Consider the following 13,937-nt stretch of genomic DNA (forward strand, 5'->3'; position numbering starts at 1 on the left):
CATGGAAGTTGTTGGACTGATGCAGGTAATCGGGGTTTCAGTCAATCAATCAATGGATATTTTTAAAGAATATACTATGAGCTAGGCATACAAGCCCTGGGGATAGAATGAAGAGATTCTGGTAGGATGACTCTTAGTTGGGGTTAGATAGGGAGAGTGGGGGGAAATGGAGAGGTCCATCAGGAGGTGGATTCAATATTCCAGGTTGTAGAGAAAGAGGGCTGGGAGGCAGCTGTAAGAAAGCCAAAGAACAGGAATTGGGAACTGATTGGATGCAAGGTTCTCTCTGTGTGTGTCTCTCTGTTTCTGTCTCTATCTTTGTCTCTGTTTCTATCTCTCTTTCTCTGTGTCTCTGTGTAGGGATGGGGATTGGCGTTCAGCCTGGGACACTGGGAGATTGGTGGTTCCAGTGATAATGACATATCAAGGATCAATCTACTCTTCTCCATAGTGGGAAAGGAGCAGTGCCAAGAATCAAGGGATGAAGCTGCCTGTTCCCAGTCCGGGTCTGTTGAACCAGGGCATTCTCAGTGTCTCCAGAGGGATCCGTCTACCTGGCCCGGTTGCCTATGGAGCTGGGAGATACAGGTCTGGGGGCGGTGGGGAATGTGAAGGGGAGCCCACCCTCCCTGACCCCCGGAGAGGGTGACCAGCGGCGCCCCCTGCTGCCAGCTCAGCTGAACCATTCAGCTGTCCCCACGTTGGTGGGTTGGCAGGGGCTCGGGCGGTGGAAGGGAGGAAAGCCTCTATCCCAAGGGGTGGGCGCAGGGGCGCCAGGTGCTCATCGGTGGCTCCGGGAGACTCCTCTCCGAAGGGTACACGGTAGCGCGATGGGATGGAGGGAACTCCGGGTCAGCGAGGCCCGAAACGGAGAGGGCAGCGCGTCCCCCGAGGCAGTGCCAGGTGGGGCGGGGCGGGGAGCTCCTGCGATGACTGCACCGCCGCCTGTTTACCTCTGGCAAGTCTGCAGCGGCGCAGGGGCTGGGCAGGGCTGGGCTGTCCCGACGTGACGTCCGGCGCCCCGGACCCGGGGCCAAGGAGGAGAGGATCGCCTTCCATAAATAGCGCGGGGAGGGAGCGCACAGGGAGAAAAGGCGCCGCCGTCTAAAGTCTAACGGGATCTCTCCCGGGCCGGAGCCGGAGTCGGACCGAGCTCGGCGCAGCCCCCCTCGCTTTCCGCAGAGACCCCCACTCTCCAGGACCCGGGCGCGGCCCCAGTCGCAGCCATGCCCTTATCTCCCTCCCGTGGACTGCTGCTCGCCTTCGTCTGCCACCTCGTCAGCGGTCAGAGACAGGCGCCAGTGGGTAAGCGGGGGTCCGGGGGCGCCTCGAGCCCTCACATCTGGAGCCGGCTGCTCGGCTCGTGCTGGGCAGGTCCCACTGACACGTTCAGGTCCCCTCCAGCCCTAAGCTTTGGATCTGGGGATACTCCAAGGAGTTCGGAGGGAGCTCCTAGAAAATGCTAACGGGGACCCTCGCACCACACCCCAAACCTCTGCAGCCAGGACGGGGGTGTGGTTCTAAGGGCTTGATTCAAAATTCACCGAACCCCGGTAGCTTGTGAGGGTGTAGGGACAGCCTCCGTGCCCGTGAGGTTCCCAGGACTAGCTCAACCTGCTGCCCTTGGAGGCCCAGCATCCTTGCCCTCTATGAACCACTTTAGCTGGGGAGCGTTTCAGACCCCTGGGAGGGGTATTCTCTCCAGCTCCAAAACCAGTCGTGGCCACCTCAGTCAGGAATACCAGGGGAACCCAAGCAGCCCGGCCAGCCCCCGAAGTTAGCACGTCACGATTAAGGAACCCAAAGAAGTCCCCAGGCCAAAGGCTGAGGGATAGGGATGTGGTTGGGGGACGGGAAGGGCCACACTGAAGGGGAGCTGAGTTTCGGGCTTCCGCCTACCTGACAGAGAATTGAGCTTCAGTTTCTTGCTCCCATCAAGGGAGCCCCGTCCACCATCGCCATCTCTAATCATCACCTCAGTCCTGGCTCCCCCTTCTCCCCCCCCCACCCCCCAGCCAGAGCAGCTGAGCCCTCAGTACAGTCCCTGGCCCCTCCTAAGGATCCAGGGATTCCCCCCAGAGATAGAGTCCTATCTCACCTCCGAAGGCTATCAGGAGTAGCTCCTCCTACCAAGCCAAAGCCTTTCCCGATACCCCAATACCCCCAGACTCCGCCCAGCACTACAACGGCGCCCTTCTCTGCTCAGGGGGAGACGTGGCGCCCCAGATGCTTCGGGAGATGAAAGAGACCAATTTGGTACTGCAGGAGGTGCGGGAACTTCTCAAGCAGCAGGTGAGGAGCCGGCCGGGCTCCCAGGTCTCCCAGAGCCCCAGGGCTTCCTTTCCTCCCACTTCCTGAATGGAAACAGTCAATGCTAGCTTTTCATGACCCGGGCCGGGGAGGGGGGTCCGCGGCGCAACTCTTTTTCCCTTCTCTGGCATCCTTCTCTCCAGGTAGGCTGTGGTTACTAGAACCTCCCTCAATCCCCGCCCCACAACTTCTCTTCCTCATCTCTGCTTCCAGATTAAAGAAATCACCTTCCTGAAGAATACGGTGATGGAGTGTGATGCTTGTGGTGAGGGCCCAAAGGATATCAATATTTGGGGGGGGGGCAGACACAGAGATGGAGAAAAAGACATGGAAAGGAAGAAAGACAGGGAGAACGGTCAAAAGACACAAGGGAAGGAGAGTTAAGATAAAGGAAGGAGAAATGGAGAATTAGAAGGGAGAAGAAAGGGGAGAAACGAGAAGACACCTAGAAGTTAAGGGGGAGAGGGAGAGGAAGATAAAAAGAGGGGGAAAGAGAAGAGTAGTTAGACACTAAAAAGCTAGATCACCAGAAAGTTAGAAAGTTAGACCAAAGTGTGTGTGGGAGTGGGAGGAAGGGAGGAGAGAGAGAGACAGAGACAGAGATAGAGACAGACAGAGAAATACACAGAGAGAAACACACACAGAGAGAAACACACACACACACTCAGAGACAGAGACAGAGAGAGACACACAGAGAGACAGAGAGACAAAGAGAGAGACAGAGAAACACAGAGATAGACCCTCGGCACAGAGAGACAGGCACACAAATAGATAAAAGCAGAGGTACAGAAAGGAGACACAGGCACAAAGAGACAGAAAGAGACGTGAGAGAAAGACCTGCAAAGAAAAATAGGTACAAAGACAGACACAGAAGCAGACAGAGAGACAGACATAAACACCCAGACTAACATACAGCCCCAGATAGAGATATACAGAGATAGAGGCAGAGAGAGGAAGAGACAGACCCAGGCACAGAGCGAGAACCCGCATCCGAGGGGAAGGCCCGGCGGCAGAGGCTGCCTCGCACCTGGTGCGGCCGGAGCCCGGGACCGGGCGGGCCGGGGGCGCGGCGGGCGGCCGTGGGTGTGGCCTCTGACGGGGCTCTGCCCCGCTCGCCCCTTGGTCCTCCAGGCATGCAGCCCGTGAGTAGCCCGTGGACGAGCGTGCGGCCGCAGAGAAGCTGCGAGCCCGACTCCTGCTTCCCCGGCGTCACCTGCACCGAGACCCCGGGCGGCGGCTTCCGCTGTGGGCCCTGTCCTCCGGGCTACTCGGGTAACGGATCCCACTGCACGGACGTGAACGAGGTGGGTTGGATTTGGACTGAGGGCGGGAGGGATTCTGCGGGGAGGAGATGCGCCCTGGGGGGGCTGCGCCAGTCCTCGGCCGCTGCCCCGCCCCTCACGTAGCACTCTCTCCCCCCAGTGTAACGCGCATCCCTGCTACCCCCGGGTCCGCTGCATCAACACCAGCCCGGGATTCCGCTGTGAAGCCTGCCCTCCCGGGTACAGCGGGCCCGCCCACGAGGGCGTGGGCTTGGCTTTTGCCAAGGCCAACAAGCAGGTAAGTGTCCCCATTCATGTCCCTAAGAGTGGGAGTGTCTGTGTCCATCACCTTGAACTTGGGCCCGGAGCCCTCGTGGATTCATTACCTTGAGCATGGGTCTGGGTGGGGTCCCTACAACTCACATCCCACCCCCTCCAGTTAAAAGTCAAGTCCAGACCCTCCAGGGATTCATACCAGCTCCTGTGCTAGCTGAATAGTTCAGCCTCTCATACGAGCTTCTGGGACAAGAGTCTCTGCGATTAGGGCGTGATAAGGGCAGAGGCACCTTACATCCGGTCCTACTCCATTCAAAGTTTCTAGAGTCATAGAATCACAAAATGGAAAGAACTGCAGAGGTCATATACTCCAGACCCTGTTTGAAACAGGAATCACTACTAAAATTCCCCCACAAAAACATTCCTAAATTACAGAGCCAAGAAAGACCTGTTTGTCATGAGAGTGTTTGAAAAGTATTAAATGACAGCAAACCATTGTATAGGTTAAAGAATATCAGATGAGAGAGCCCTGAGAACCCAGAACTGGGAGGGCCCTAAGATCAGAGTATATCAAGGTTGGGAGGGCTTTTAGAACCCAGCATGTCAGAATTGGGAGGGCCCTTAGAACACACAATGTCAGGAGTGGAAGGTCCCTTAGAACACAGAATGTCACAACTAGGAGGGCCCTTAGAACCCAGGTGTCAGGGTTGAAAGGATCTTATAACAGAATGTAAGAGCTGGGAAAACCTGTAGAAATGTCAAAGTCTAAGCACCTCATTTTTATAGATCATGTCCTCAAGGCTCAGGGCTACACAGCTAGCCAATGGCAAAGCTTTTATTTGGATCCAGGTCTCCTGATTTTCAGCCCAAGGATTGTACTGGGCCAGGCTTTGAGGAATTGGGCTGGAACCTTTACACCGATTGCCTCCATGTTCTGGCTGGGTTATCTCACCCATCTGAATGAGTTAGATTTTGACAGTTAAATAAAATCTTCTTTGGGAGGGAGCAGAGACAGCTTGAGTGAAGGTTGCAAAGTGCAAAGGAACAGTGACTGGAACTGTGTTTCAGAAAAAGGGAGGAGTCAGAGGGGCTCTCAGAGCATGAGGGGCTTTGAAAAGTAGGCTGAAGAATCTGGGATTTTTCCTTTGGCTCATGGGCATCTTTAGGCTCTTTAGGAGGCAGAGAAGCAAAATCAGGTTTTGAGATGATGTCTCTGTAGCCTGTGGGAGGGAGATTTGAAGAGGAACATAAAGTCTGAGTAGCCTGTTCAGATATCAGTAGAGGGGCAGCTAGTTGGTGTAGTGGATAGAGCATCAGCCCGAAGTCAAGAAGACCTGAGTTCAAATTTGACCTCAGATCTCAGATACTTAACACTTCCTGGCTGTGTGACCCTGGGCAAGTCACCTAACCCCAACTGCCTCAGAGGGAAAAAAGATATCAATAGAAATTCCTGACAGTAGGAGATCATGGGGTTGGAGAGCTGGGAATGAATCAAATAATAGTAGAATTAAAATAGATAAGAAAAATATCTTAAAGATGAAAGGAATGATCTACCTTGTAGGAAGTGAGTTCCTCATTACTAGAGGTATTCAAAAGGAGATGAGATGAACAGAGGAGTGTTGTAGAGAAGATTCCTATTTGGGTATTGGTCTCATTACACTATCTCTAAAGCCTTTTCTAGCTCTGAGTTGGGGAAAGGAGAAGGGTGAGAATTTGGGGTCTTTAGACATAATCATGACTGATGCTTCCCACTCCAGGTTTGCACTGACATCAATGAGTGTGAGACTGGCCAGCACAACTGTGTCCCCAACTCTATGTGCACCAATACTCGGGTGAGGGACCGAGGACAGAGGGAAGGGAATCAGCTGGAAGAGGGGAGGGAGCAAGAGGGAAAAGGGAAATTAAAGGATGGAGAAATGGGGGTGAGGGAAAATGAGAAAACAGAGTCAGGCCTTTCTGGGAAAGGGAGAAAGGGCAGCAGGAGTAGGGGATGCCCCCGGAGGAGATGGGAAAAGGAAGGGACCCCGAGTTCTATGGGAGGGAAGGAAGGGCTAGGTCATTGATGCTTTCTCTTCCCCTGGGTCCTGAGGCAGGGATCCTTCCAGTGCGGGCCCTGCAAGCCAGGGTTTGTGGGAGATCAGGCCTCTGGCTGCCGGAGGAAAACCCAACGGATGTGTCCTAATGGGGAGCCCAGTCCCTGTCATGAAAATGCTGATTGTATCCTGGAGAGGGACGGCTCTACGTCATGTGTGGTGAGACTTGGGCTCAGGGGCTGGGGGAGGGCATGTGAGCAGGGAGTGTTATTAGGAAGGGTGCTGGTTTCTGAGAAGAGAGGACGGGGTCAGGGCCACAGAAGGGTCCTAGGAAAGCCAGAGGGACCCTGGGGAGGGAAGGATGAGCGTGGGGATGGGGGCTGTGTCTACACCTGCGTATAAGGGATGCACTTATGTGTAAGGCGCTTTGATTGCTGGCCCTGGAGGGCAGGCTTTGGATCAGGCTCAAAGAGGGAGTGGGCAAGGAAGAGGAGGGGGAGGAGAGGGAAGGGAAATGTCTGAGGGCTGGGGGGGCGGAGGAGGCTCAGGCCGGGTGTGTTTGTGTGTAACTGAGCACGCACGAAGCCGGGGCAGGGCTGGGAGTGCGTTGGGCAGCAGGACAGCTGAGCCCCTTCTTCCCTCGCAGTGTGCTGTGGGCTGGGCTGGCAATGGGCTCGTTTGTGGTAAGGACACCGACCTGGACGGCTTTCCGGACGAAAAGCTGAGGTGCCCGGATAGGAAGTGCCGAAAGGTGAGCTGGGAGAAGGGCCCCTCCCCCTCCTGTCCTCTTGGCTGGCCCCTTTATCCTAGTGGCCCAGAATTCCTAGGCTTCCTCCCTCTCAGTCTTTTCCAATCCTGAAGAGGATCCCAGAAGTGGGCAGGCTTCTTCCCAGCTTCCACCCAAGTACGATTCCTTTCGGCGATATCCCTGATCAGAAGTCATCCAGGCTACGCTCGGAGACTTTCGGTGATGGGAAGCTCACTACCTGTCCAAGAAGTTCATAATACCGTTGGCCAGCTCTGATTATTAGGGGGTCTTCAAGTTAGGCTGAAATGTCTCTCTCTGCAACTTGTAGCCCAGGGAAGTCCCTAGATCTTTGTCAGTTTGTGAGCTGGACATACCTCCTAATATCCCGACCTGTCCTGGTGCCGACGACTTTTTTGAAGCGGTTTCTTCATCCATCCCACCTCTTCGTTTCTTGCGCTTTTGCCCCAGTCCCTGGGCTTCTGTTCCCTCTCCAGCTCACACCCCCATCCTCCCCCAGGATAACTGCCTAAAGGTGCCCAACTCGGGCCAAGAGGATGTGGACAAAGACGGCATCGGGGACGCCTGTGACCCAGACGCGGATGGGGACGGGATCCTGAACGAGCAGGTGAGACGCGGGGTGGGGTAAGGAAGCGAGAAATTCGCTATTGGGGAGGGAGATTGGAAAAGAGGGGAGACAGGGAGAGGAGGGGAGAGGGGAAGAGGAGGGGAGACAGGGAGGGGAGGGGCGCTGCAGCCACGCACTGCTCCATCTCCTCCTCCCCGCCGCCCTCCAGGATAACTGCGTCCTGGTCCGGAATCCAGACCAGCGAAACACCGATGAGGACAAGTGGGGGGACGCCTGCGACAACTGTCGTACGGAGAAGAATGACGACCAGAGGGATACGGACAGCGATGGCCGGGGGGATGCCTGTGATGATGACATCGATGGGGACCGTGAGCTTTGGCCGGCGGGGGGGGGGGGGAGGGGAGGGGGGATAAGAGGCTGACGGAATGGCCCGACCCCTTTTCCTTCCTCCCCTGGCCCTTTGGTTAGAACTCAGACCCACAAAAATGATAGGACGTTAAGCAGAAAAGAGTCTGTCAACAAACTGCCGTAGGGCATTTATTAAGTGCTTACTGTATACCAGGCGCTGAGCCACAATGAACAGCAAACACTTGATCCCTGGTCTGAAAGATCTTACAGTCTAATGGGGGACGACATATAAATAACAGATAGTGTGTCTATGAACTAAATTGAGCGGATTCCATTAGAAAGGCACCAGCAAGCTAGTATTAAGGGAGATCAGAGGCTACTGCAGAAGGGAAGAGTTTAGCTGAGACTTAAAGGAAGCCAGGAATGGGGGCAGCCAGAGAGAATGTCTGGGAGGTCTTGTGAGAGGGACATCCCAGAGACCAGTCTCACTGGCTCAGAGTATGTGGACGTAAGATGGAAGAAGGCTGGAAAGGTAGAAAGGGACCCCTTTATGAAGAACTTTAAAAATCAGAAAATTTTATGTTTGATCCTACAAACAATAGGGAGCCCCTGGAGTTTATTTTATAGGGGAGGTGACCCCGGCAGAGATTTGTAAGAAGACGGCTTGAGGAAGATGGCTTTGACAGTTGAATGGAGGATGGACTGTAGTGGACACTCGGACTTATGGCAGACAGATCCGTGAGCAGGCTACTTCACTAGTCCAAGCATAGTGGGAACTCACGTTCCCAAGTACACAATGGAGAGATGGTGGTGGCCAGACCATAGTTCATCCGAAGATTTGGGGGTTCTAGTGGTCTGCAAGCTCAATATGAGTTCACAGTGTGATATAGTGGCCCAGAAAGTGAATATAACTTGGGTGGCAGGAAGGATTAAAGAGCCTGAGTTCCCACTGTCCTCTGTTAGGGTCTGGCCACATCTAGAGGCCTGGACTTAATTTGGGGTGACTGAGATCTTACAAAACTCAAATAGATGAAATCAACAGGTCTTGCAATAGATTAAATACAGTTGGGAGGTCATGAGAGTGAGGGGTCTAGGATGAAGTCGATTCTGAATGTGAGGAACTAATGGCAGGGTCCTTGATGGTAAGAGGAGGTTTGAGTGGATGGAGACAAAAGAAAGGAGGAAAATGAGTTATGTTGCAGATGTCTACTGGACATCTGTTCAACACATCTTATTGGAGATTGGAGCCTGGAGCCTGGAGCCTGGAGATCAGGAGGGAGATTAGGAGTGTAAAGATGAATCTTTTTCATCTATGCGCTGTACCAGATGGTCTCTGAGGTTAGAATAGAGCTGACAGCTCAAATCTTGTGATCCCACACAAAGAAATTGTATATTAAGGAATGTAAGGATAAATCTGACAAATAAGAGAGGAGGATGTAGATCTGATTCACTGGAATAGTGTACAGATTCATAAGTAGAGAGGGAGAGAAGTCTGAGTTCAAATCCCATCTCTGAGATTTAGTAGCTCCGGGAGCCTACCATGCATGTCACCCGCCTCAGTTTAGCTGTCTGTAAAATGGGGATAATAACACCTCCCAGAGTTGTGAGGAACAAATGAAGTAACACACACAAAACACTTGGCAAACCTTAAAAGGTTATATATTAATGTCAGTTAGATATTACGGATATTAGGAACAGCCAAAAGTTGGAGTTGAGCTTCCTGCACTTTAGGATGCACGGTGAGTTTTAGGGGAATGTTGGGAATGCAATCCAGATTCCCAGACTTGGAGGCTGCTTGAGGGCAAAGACTTATATATTTGCCTTGTACCTACAACATGCAGCACAAGTGTCTCAAATACATTAAGTACTTAATAAATTCTTGTTGGATATTTTGGCCATAAGAACATGTAGCAGGTGTAAACAAAAGGAGTGAAATAGTATTGAAATTCAAGAGGAAGCACAATATATGAAAAGTGATTTTTAAGAATTTGAAAAAAAAACACTAGACATTTGTAATAATCTAACAACAATAATATTTATTATATATTAATAATATTGATGTCATGCTTTAGGATTGCAAAGTGCTTTCATGTTTTAGTCTTACCACAACTATCTGAGGTAGGAGCCATTATCCCTCCCATTTCACAGATGAGAAAACTAATACTTGGAAAAGAGTCTGACCTGCCCAAGAGGCTGATCCACCAGACTCCCAGCATCCTCCATTTTATTTCCGGGGGTTCCCTCCTTCGCCTTCCCACATCCTCCCCCAGATTGGCCCTAGCACCGGCTCCTCCTGATCCTTCGGGTAACATCTCTCTTTTTCTCTTCAGGGATCCGGAACGCTGCCGACAACTGTCCCCGGACCCCCAATCCAGACCAGCGGGACAGTGATAGAGACGGGGTGGGAGACGCCTGTGATAACTGTCCACAAAAAGGCAATGCTGACCAGGTAAGTCTCCGGGCCGGGGCTATGGGAGCCACAACAGCAGATCAGGTTAGCACCCTCCGGTCTCTGACCACAGGAAAGCCCCCGCCCCTCCCCTCGCTTCCCCGAACCACGTCAGAATTTTTAACCCTCGCCGCCCTACCAGGTTAGTCTCCCCCTCCCTCAACCTGTGGGACCAGGTTAAAAGCTCCAGGTGAGGACCAGGTTAGACCCCTCCCCACTTCCTGATCAGAGCAGATTCCCTCCGCCCCCTGTCTCCGTGAGATGAGCCCTTGGTCTTTACCACAAAGCAAAGTTCCCAGAGTTCCTAGAAACTCTAGAAAAGGAGGATGAGGTGGGAGTTCAGGCCGCGGCTGGCTCCAAATACCGTGTGGGTTGTTTCCTCAGAAAGATGTGGATCACGACCTGGTAGGGGACGCCTGCGACAGTGACCAGGACCAGTAAGGAAGCGGGGGACACAGCGCGGGGAGGGCGATGGGGATGGAGAAGGGGCGGGCGGGAGCGAGGGAGGCCGTAGGAGGCGGCCGCCCCCGCCCCGTCTGACCTGGCCCTGCCTCCCTCCAGAGACGGGGATGGTCACCAGGACTCTCGGGACAACTGCCCCACCGTGCCCAATAGCTCCCAGCAGGACACCGACAAGGACGGGCTGGGCGATGCCTGTGATGACGACGACGACAATGATGGAGTCCCAGACAGCCACCCCCCGGGGCCGGACAATTGTCGCCTCGTCCCCAACCCGAACCAGGAGGATGCTGATGGTGAGATGGGCGTGGGAGGGGGAGAGGAGTCTGCGGGGGCAGGGGAGGGGAGCTCCCGACGGGAGGCGCGGAGTTCAGGACGGAGAGAGGAGGCCGAGAGCGGGGGTCCGGGACCTCAGCCGCGGGCTTCATCCTCCCGGCTCCGCAGGCGACGGCGTGGGCGACGCCTGTCAGGGCGATTTCGATGCGGACAAGGTCGTGGACAAGATCGACGTGTGCCCCGAGAACGCAGAAGTCACCCTCACGGACTTCCGCGCCTTCCAGACGGTGGTCTTAGATCCAGAAGGAGATGCGCAGATAGACCCCAACTGGGTGGTCCTCAACCAGGTCCGCTGGGTCCCAAGACTGGGAATTGGTTTATGAGGGGTCTGGAGGGGAAGCGTGGCTTAAAAGGAGGGGGCGTGGTTCGGGGGGGGTGTCTGGAAAGGGGGCGTGGCTCTAGTGGGCCAGAGTCGGGCCTCAGTCTTCCTTTCTTCCCTTCCCCCTTTCCTTCCCACCATCTGCAGGGGATGGAGATCGTGCAGACAATGAACAGCGACCCCGGGCTGGCTGTGGGTAAGGCCGGGCAGAGGCCGGGGCTTTGGGGCCCAAGCTGGGGCTTCCCCGAGGCTCAGCCCAGTGCCCTCCCTGCCTTCTCTCCCTTCCAGGCTACACGGCCTTCAACGGCGTGGACTTCGAAGGCACGTTCCACGTGAACACGCTCACGGACGATGACTACGCGGGCCTCATCTTCGGCTACCAGGACAGCTCCAGCTTTTACGTGGTCATGTGGAAGCAGATGGAACAGACCTACTGGCAGGCGAATCCCTTCCGAGCCGTGGCTGAACCCGGCATCCAGCTCAAGGTGGGCTCTCAGAGCATCCCGGGCCCCCCTTGGAGAAGGGACCCTCACACGCTCCAGGGACTGCTGAGCCTCTCCCGGGGACCCCCTTTCCCTCGGTCCTTCCTGCGACGAGCGCCCAACGTTTCCTCCCAGAGGCCATTCTAAACCACAGGTCCCCAGAGGACCTTCAAGGCTCCAACTCTCTCCATCCCCTAAAACTTAAATTGAGGCCACCGAATCTTCCTGCTAGTGGTTCCCCACTGGCTGGGCTCCCCTGGGCACCGCCCGCGCCTGCTCCCTCCCAAATTGGCTGCTCCAGGGCCATGGAACTCCCTTCCTCCTCCTGCCCTACTCTAACCAAACACCTGCTCTCACCTGCAGACTGCATGCCCTCCCTCCACCAAAGCTACGGGGCTTCAGTCCTCCCAGATCCTCCCTCTCTGTGGTCATGGAAAGGCATCCTGATCCCTCCCTCAAGGCCTGAGTGGGGAACAAAGCGTCTCTGCCCCCTCCTTACCCCCTCTCGGCCGGGTCTCGGGCTCTCAGTTAGGAGGAGGGCGTCCAATCCAACCCCACCATTTTACCGATAAGCAGACAGAGCCAGAGACACTGAGTGCCTTGCTCACGGTCCCAGGGGCAATGAGGAGTGAGGCTGGGATTTGGAGTCAGGGCTCCCACATCTCACCTCGTGGGCATTTCTGTGTGTTGGGGCTCAGGCGGTGAAGTCATCCACAGGCCCCGGAGAGCAGCTGCGGAACGCCCTGTGGCACACAGGGGACACCAACGACCAGGTGAAGCTCCTCTGGAAGGACCCCAGAAATGTGGGCTGGAAGGACAAGACGTCCTATCGGTGGTTCCTGCAGCACCGGCCGCAAGTGGGCTACATCCGGTGAGTTTTGAACCCCAATCCTGACCCAGCCTCCACCTTGATCGACTCCGATCCAACCTTCAGGGGCTAATCTGTCCTGATGCTAACCCTTATTTTCTCCCCTAACTTTAGCTGCAATCCCAGTCCTACTGGAACCAATTCTGATCGTAACCTTTGACTCCCCCAATCCTTAACTTGAACCTCAGAGCCAGTCCGTAACTCTGGGAACTCTGGTCCCTTCCTCCGCAGCCCTTTCCGACTTCTGCTCTTTACTTCTCTTCACCTCTTGCCCAACTCCATCTTCCTCCTGCTATGGGGGTAGGGAGAATGATGGTTTCTGAGGGACCTGCCTGAGCCCTGGGCTCCTATTCCAGGGTCCGCTTTTATGAGGGTCCTGAGCTTGTGGCCGACAGTAACGTGGTACTGGACACAACCATGCGAGGAGGCCGTCTCGGCGTCTTCTGCTTTTCCCAGGAAAACATCATCTGGGCCAATCTCCGTTACCGATGTAATGGTACGGAGGGGATGGGGCACTGGGGGAGATGGGTGGGGGGATAGAGTCCTGGGGTGGGAGGGAAGGGATATGGACCAGAGTCTTGGGCAGAGGCGGCACACCAGAAGGGGATCATGGGAACCCCCATAAGCATCTCCTGGCCCAAGACGCAGTAGCTACGGGGGCCAAATGAAGACTTGGGTCTGGGGTTCCCAGGAGGGGGGGGCAGATACTGGTCCAAGTCTCAGTGGTCCCCGGTCTCTTGCTCTTGCAGACACGATTCCAGAGGACTATGAGACCTATCGCCTACAACATAACTGAAGTCAGAGGAAGGGGGTGGCCACCTGCTCCTGGCCAATGCCCCCCAACCCCTTTACCTACACACCACTAACCCCCCGCCCCGAGGGCTGCAGGAGCCGAAGCTGCAGGAGCCCCTCTGGCAGCGGGTCCCGAGGGCAAAGCCAACAACCCACGGCAACATCCTCAGTGCCCTGTATTCTCTGCAAGAAGGATGAGGGAGAGCCTGTGGGGGTGGCCACCCCCTCCCTGTGGAGGGGGAAGGGAGCAAACAGGAAGGACAATAAAGACCTCAGTTCATTCCCACTGCTGTGGTGGTCAGTGCTGGGTGGGGAGGGGGACACTGAGCAAGGCCCACCACTTCTCGCCCCCCCTCCCCCTGTGGCTTCCCCCAGCTTCCGGTTTACGAGCCCGTGGGCCACCACGGGCCTATATATGCATGCATCTACATGTGAGCACCCCCTGCGTGTCCGTGTGGATGAGGCTGAAGCCAGAAGAGAGGAAAAATGGACGAGCCAGAGACGAAAACATTTGAATTTTATTACATTTCCTTTACAAAGAATGCAAAGATACAAAGACAAAGCGTCCACAGGAAAAAGAGAATGGGGCTGAAGTGGGGGGGCCGGGAGCCCGGGTACAGTCCAGGTGGGCTGGGCCAGGCCGGCCGGGCGCCTGCAGCCTGGCCTGGG

The 13,937-nt window shown here is 55.1% G+C and overlaps 1 protein-coding gene across 1 annotated transcript; it reads left to right on the forward strand.

Moving 5' to 3' along the window:
• Positions 1-991: 991 nt before the first annotated feature.
• Positions 992-13,933, forward strand: COMP (cartilage oligomeric matrix protein). Its single transcript, XM_031948178.1, has 19 exons — positions 992-1,305; positions 2,207-2,292; positions 2,524-2,575; positions 3,442-3,614; positions 3,733-3,870; positions 5,606-5,680; positions 5,942-6,100; positions 6,528-6,632; positions 7,147-7,254; positions 7,424-7,583; positions 9,894-10,012; positions 10,397-10,449; positions 10,574-10,767; positions 10,916-11,094; positions 11,274-11,322; positions 11,415-11,611; positions 12,307-12,479; positions 12,833-12,972; positions 13,226-13,933. The coding sequence occupies exons 1-19, from the start codon at positions 1,227-1,229 to the stop codon at positions 13,270-13,272; spliced, it is 2,286 nt and encodes a 761-aa protein (XP_031804038.1). The 5' UTR covers positions 992-1,226; the 3' UTR covers positions 13,273-13,933.
• Positions 13,934-13,937: the final 4 nt, after the last annotated feature.

Source organism: Sarcophilus harrisii, chromosome 1 (genome assembly GCF_902635505.1).
Source record: "Sarcophilus harrisii chromosome 1, mSarHar1.11, whole genome shotgun sequence".
NCBI classification, from domain to species: Eukaryota; Metazoa; Chordata; class Mammalia; order Dasyuromorphia; family Dasyuridae; genus Sarcophilus; species Sarcophilus harrisii.

What these genes read in the sequence shown, in the direction of transcription:
- COMP (XM_031948178.1), top strand. Translation starts at nt 1,227, where the DNA reads ATGCCCTTATCTCCCTCCCGTGGACTGCTGCTCGCCTTCGTCTGCCAC. An exon ending in CGGATAGGAAGTGCCGAAAG is followed by an intron (nt 6,633 to 7,146) that starts GTGAGCTGGGAG and finishes ATCCTCCCCCAG; the next exon opens with GATAACTGCCTAAAGGTGCC. An exon ending in CGACCCCGGGCTGGCTGTGG is followed by an intron (nt 11,323 to 11,414) that starts GTAAGGCCGGGC and finishes TCTCCCTTCCAG; the next exon opens with GCTACACGGCCTTCAACGGC.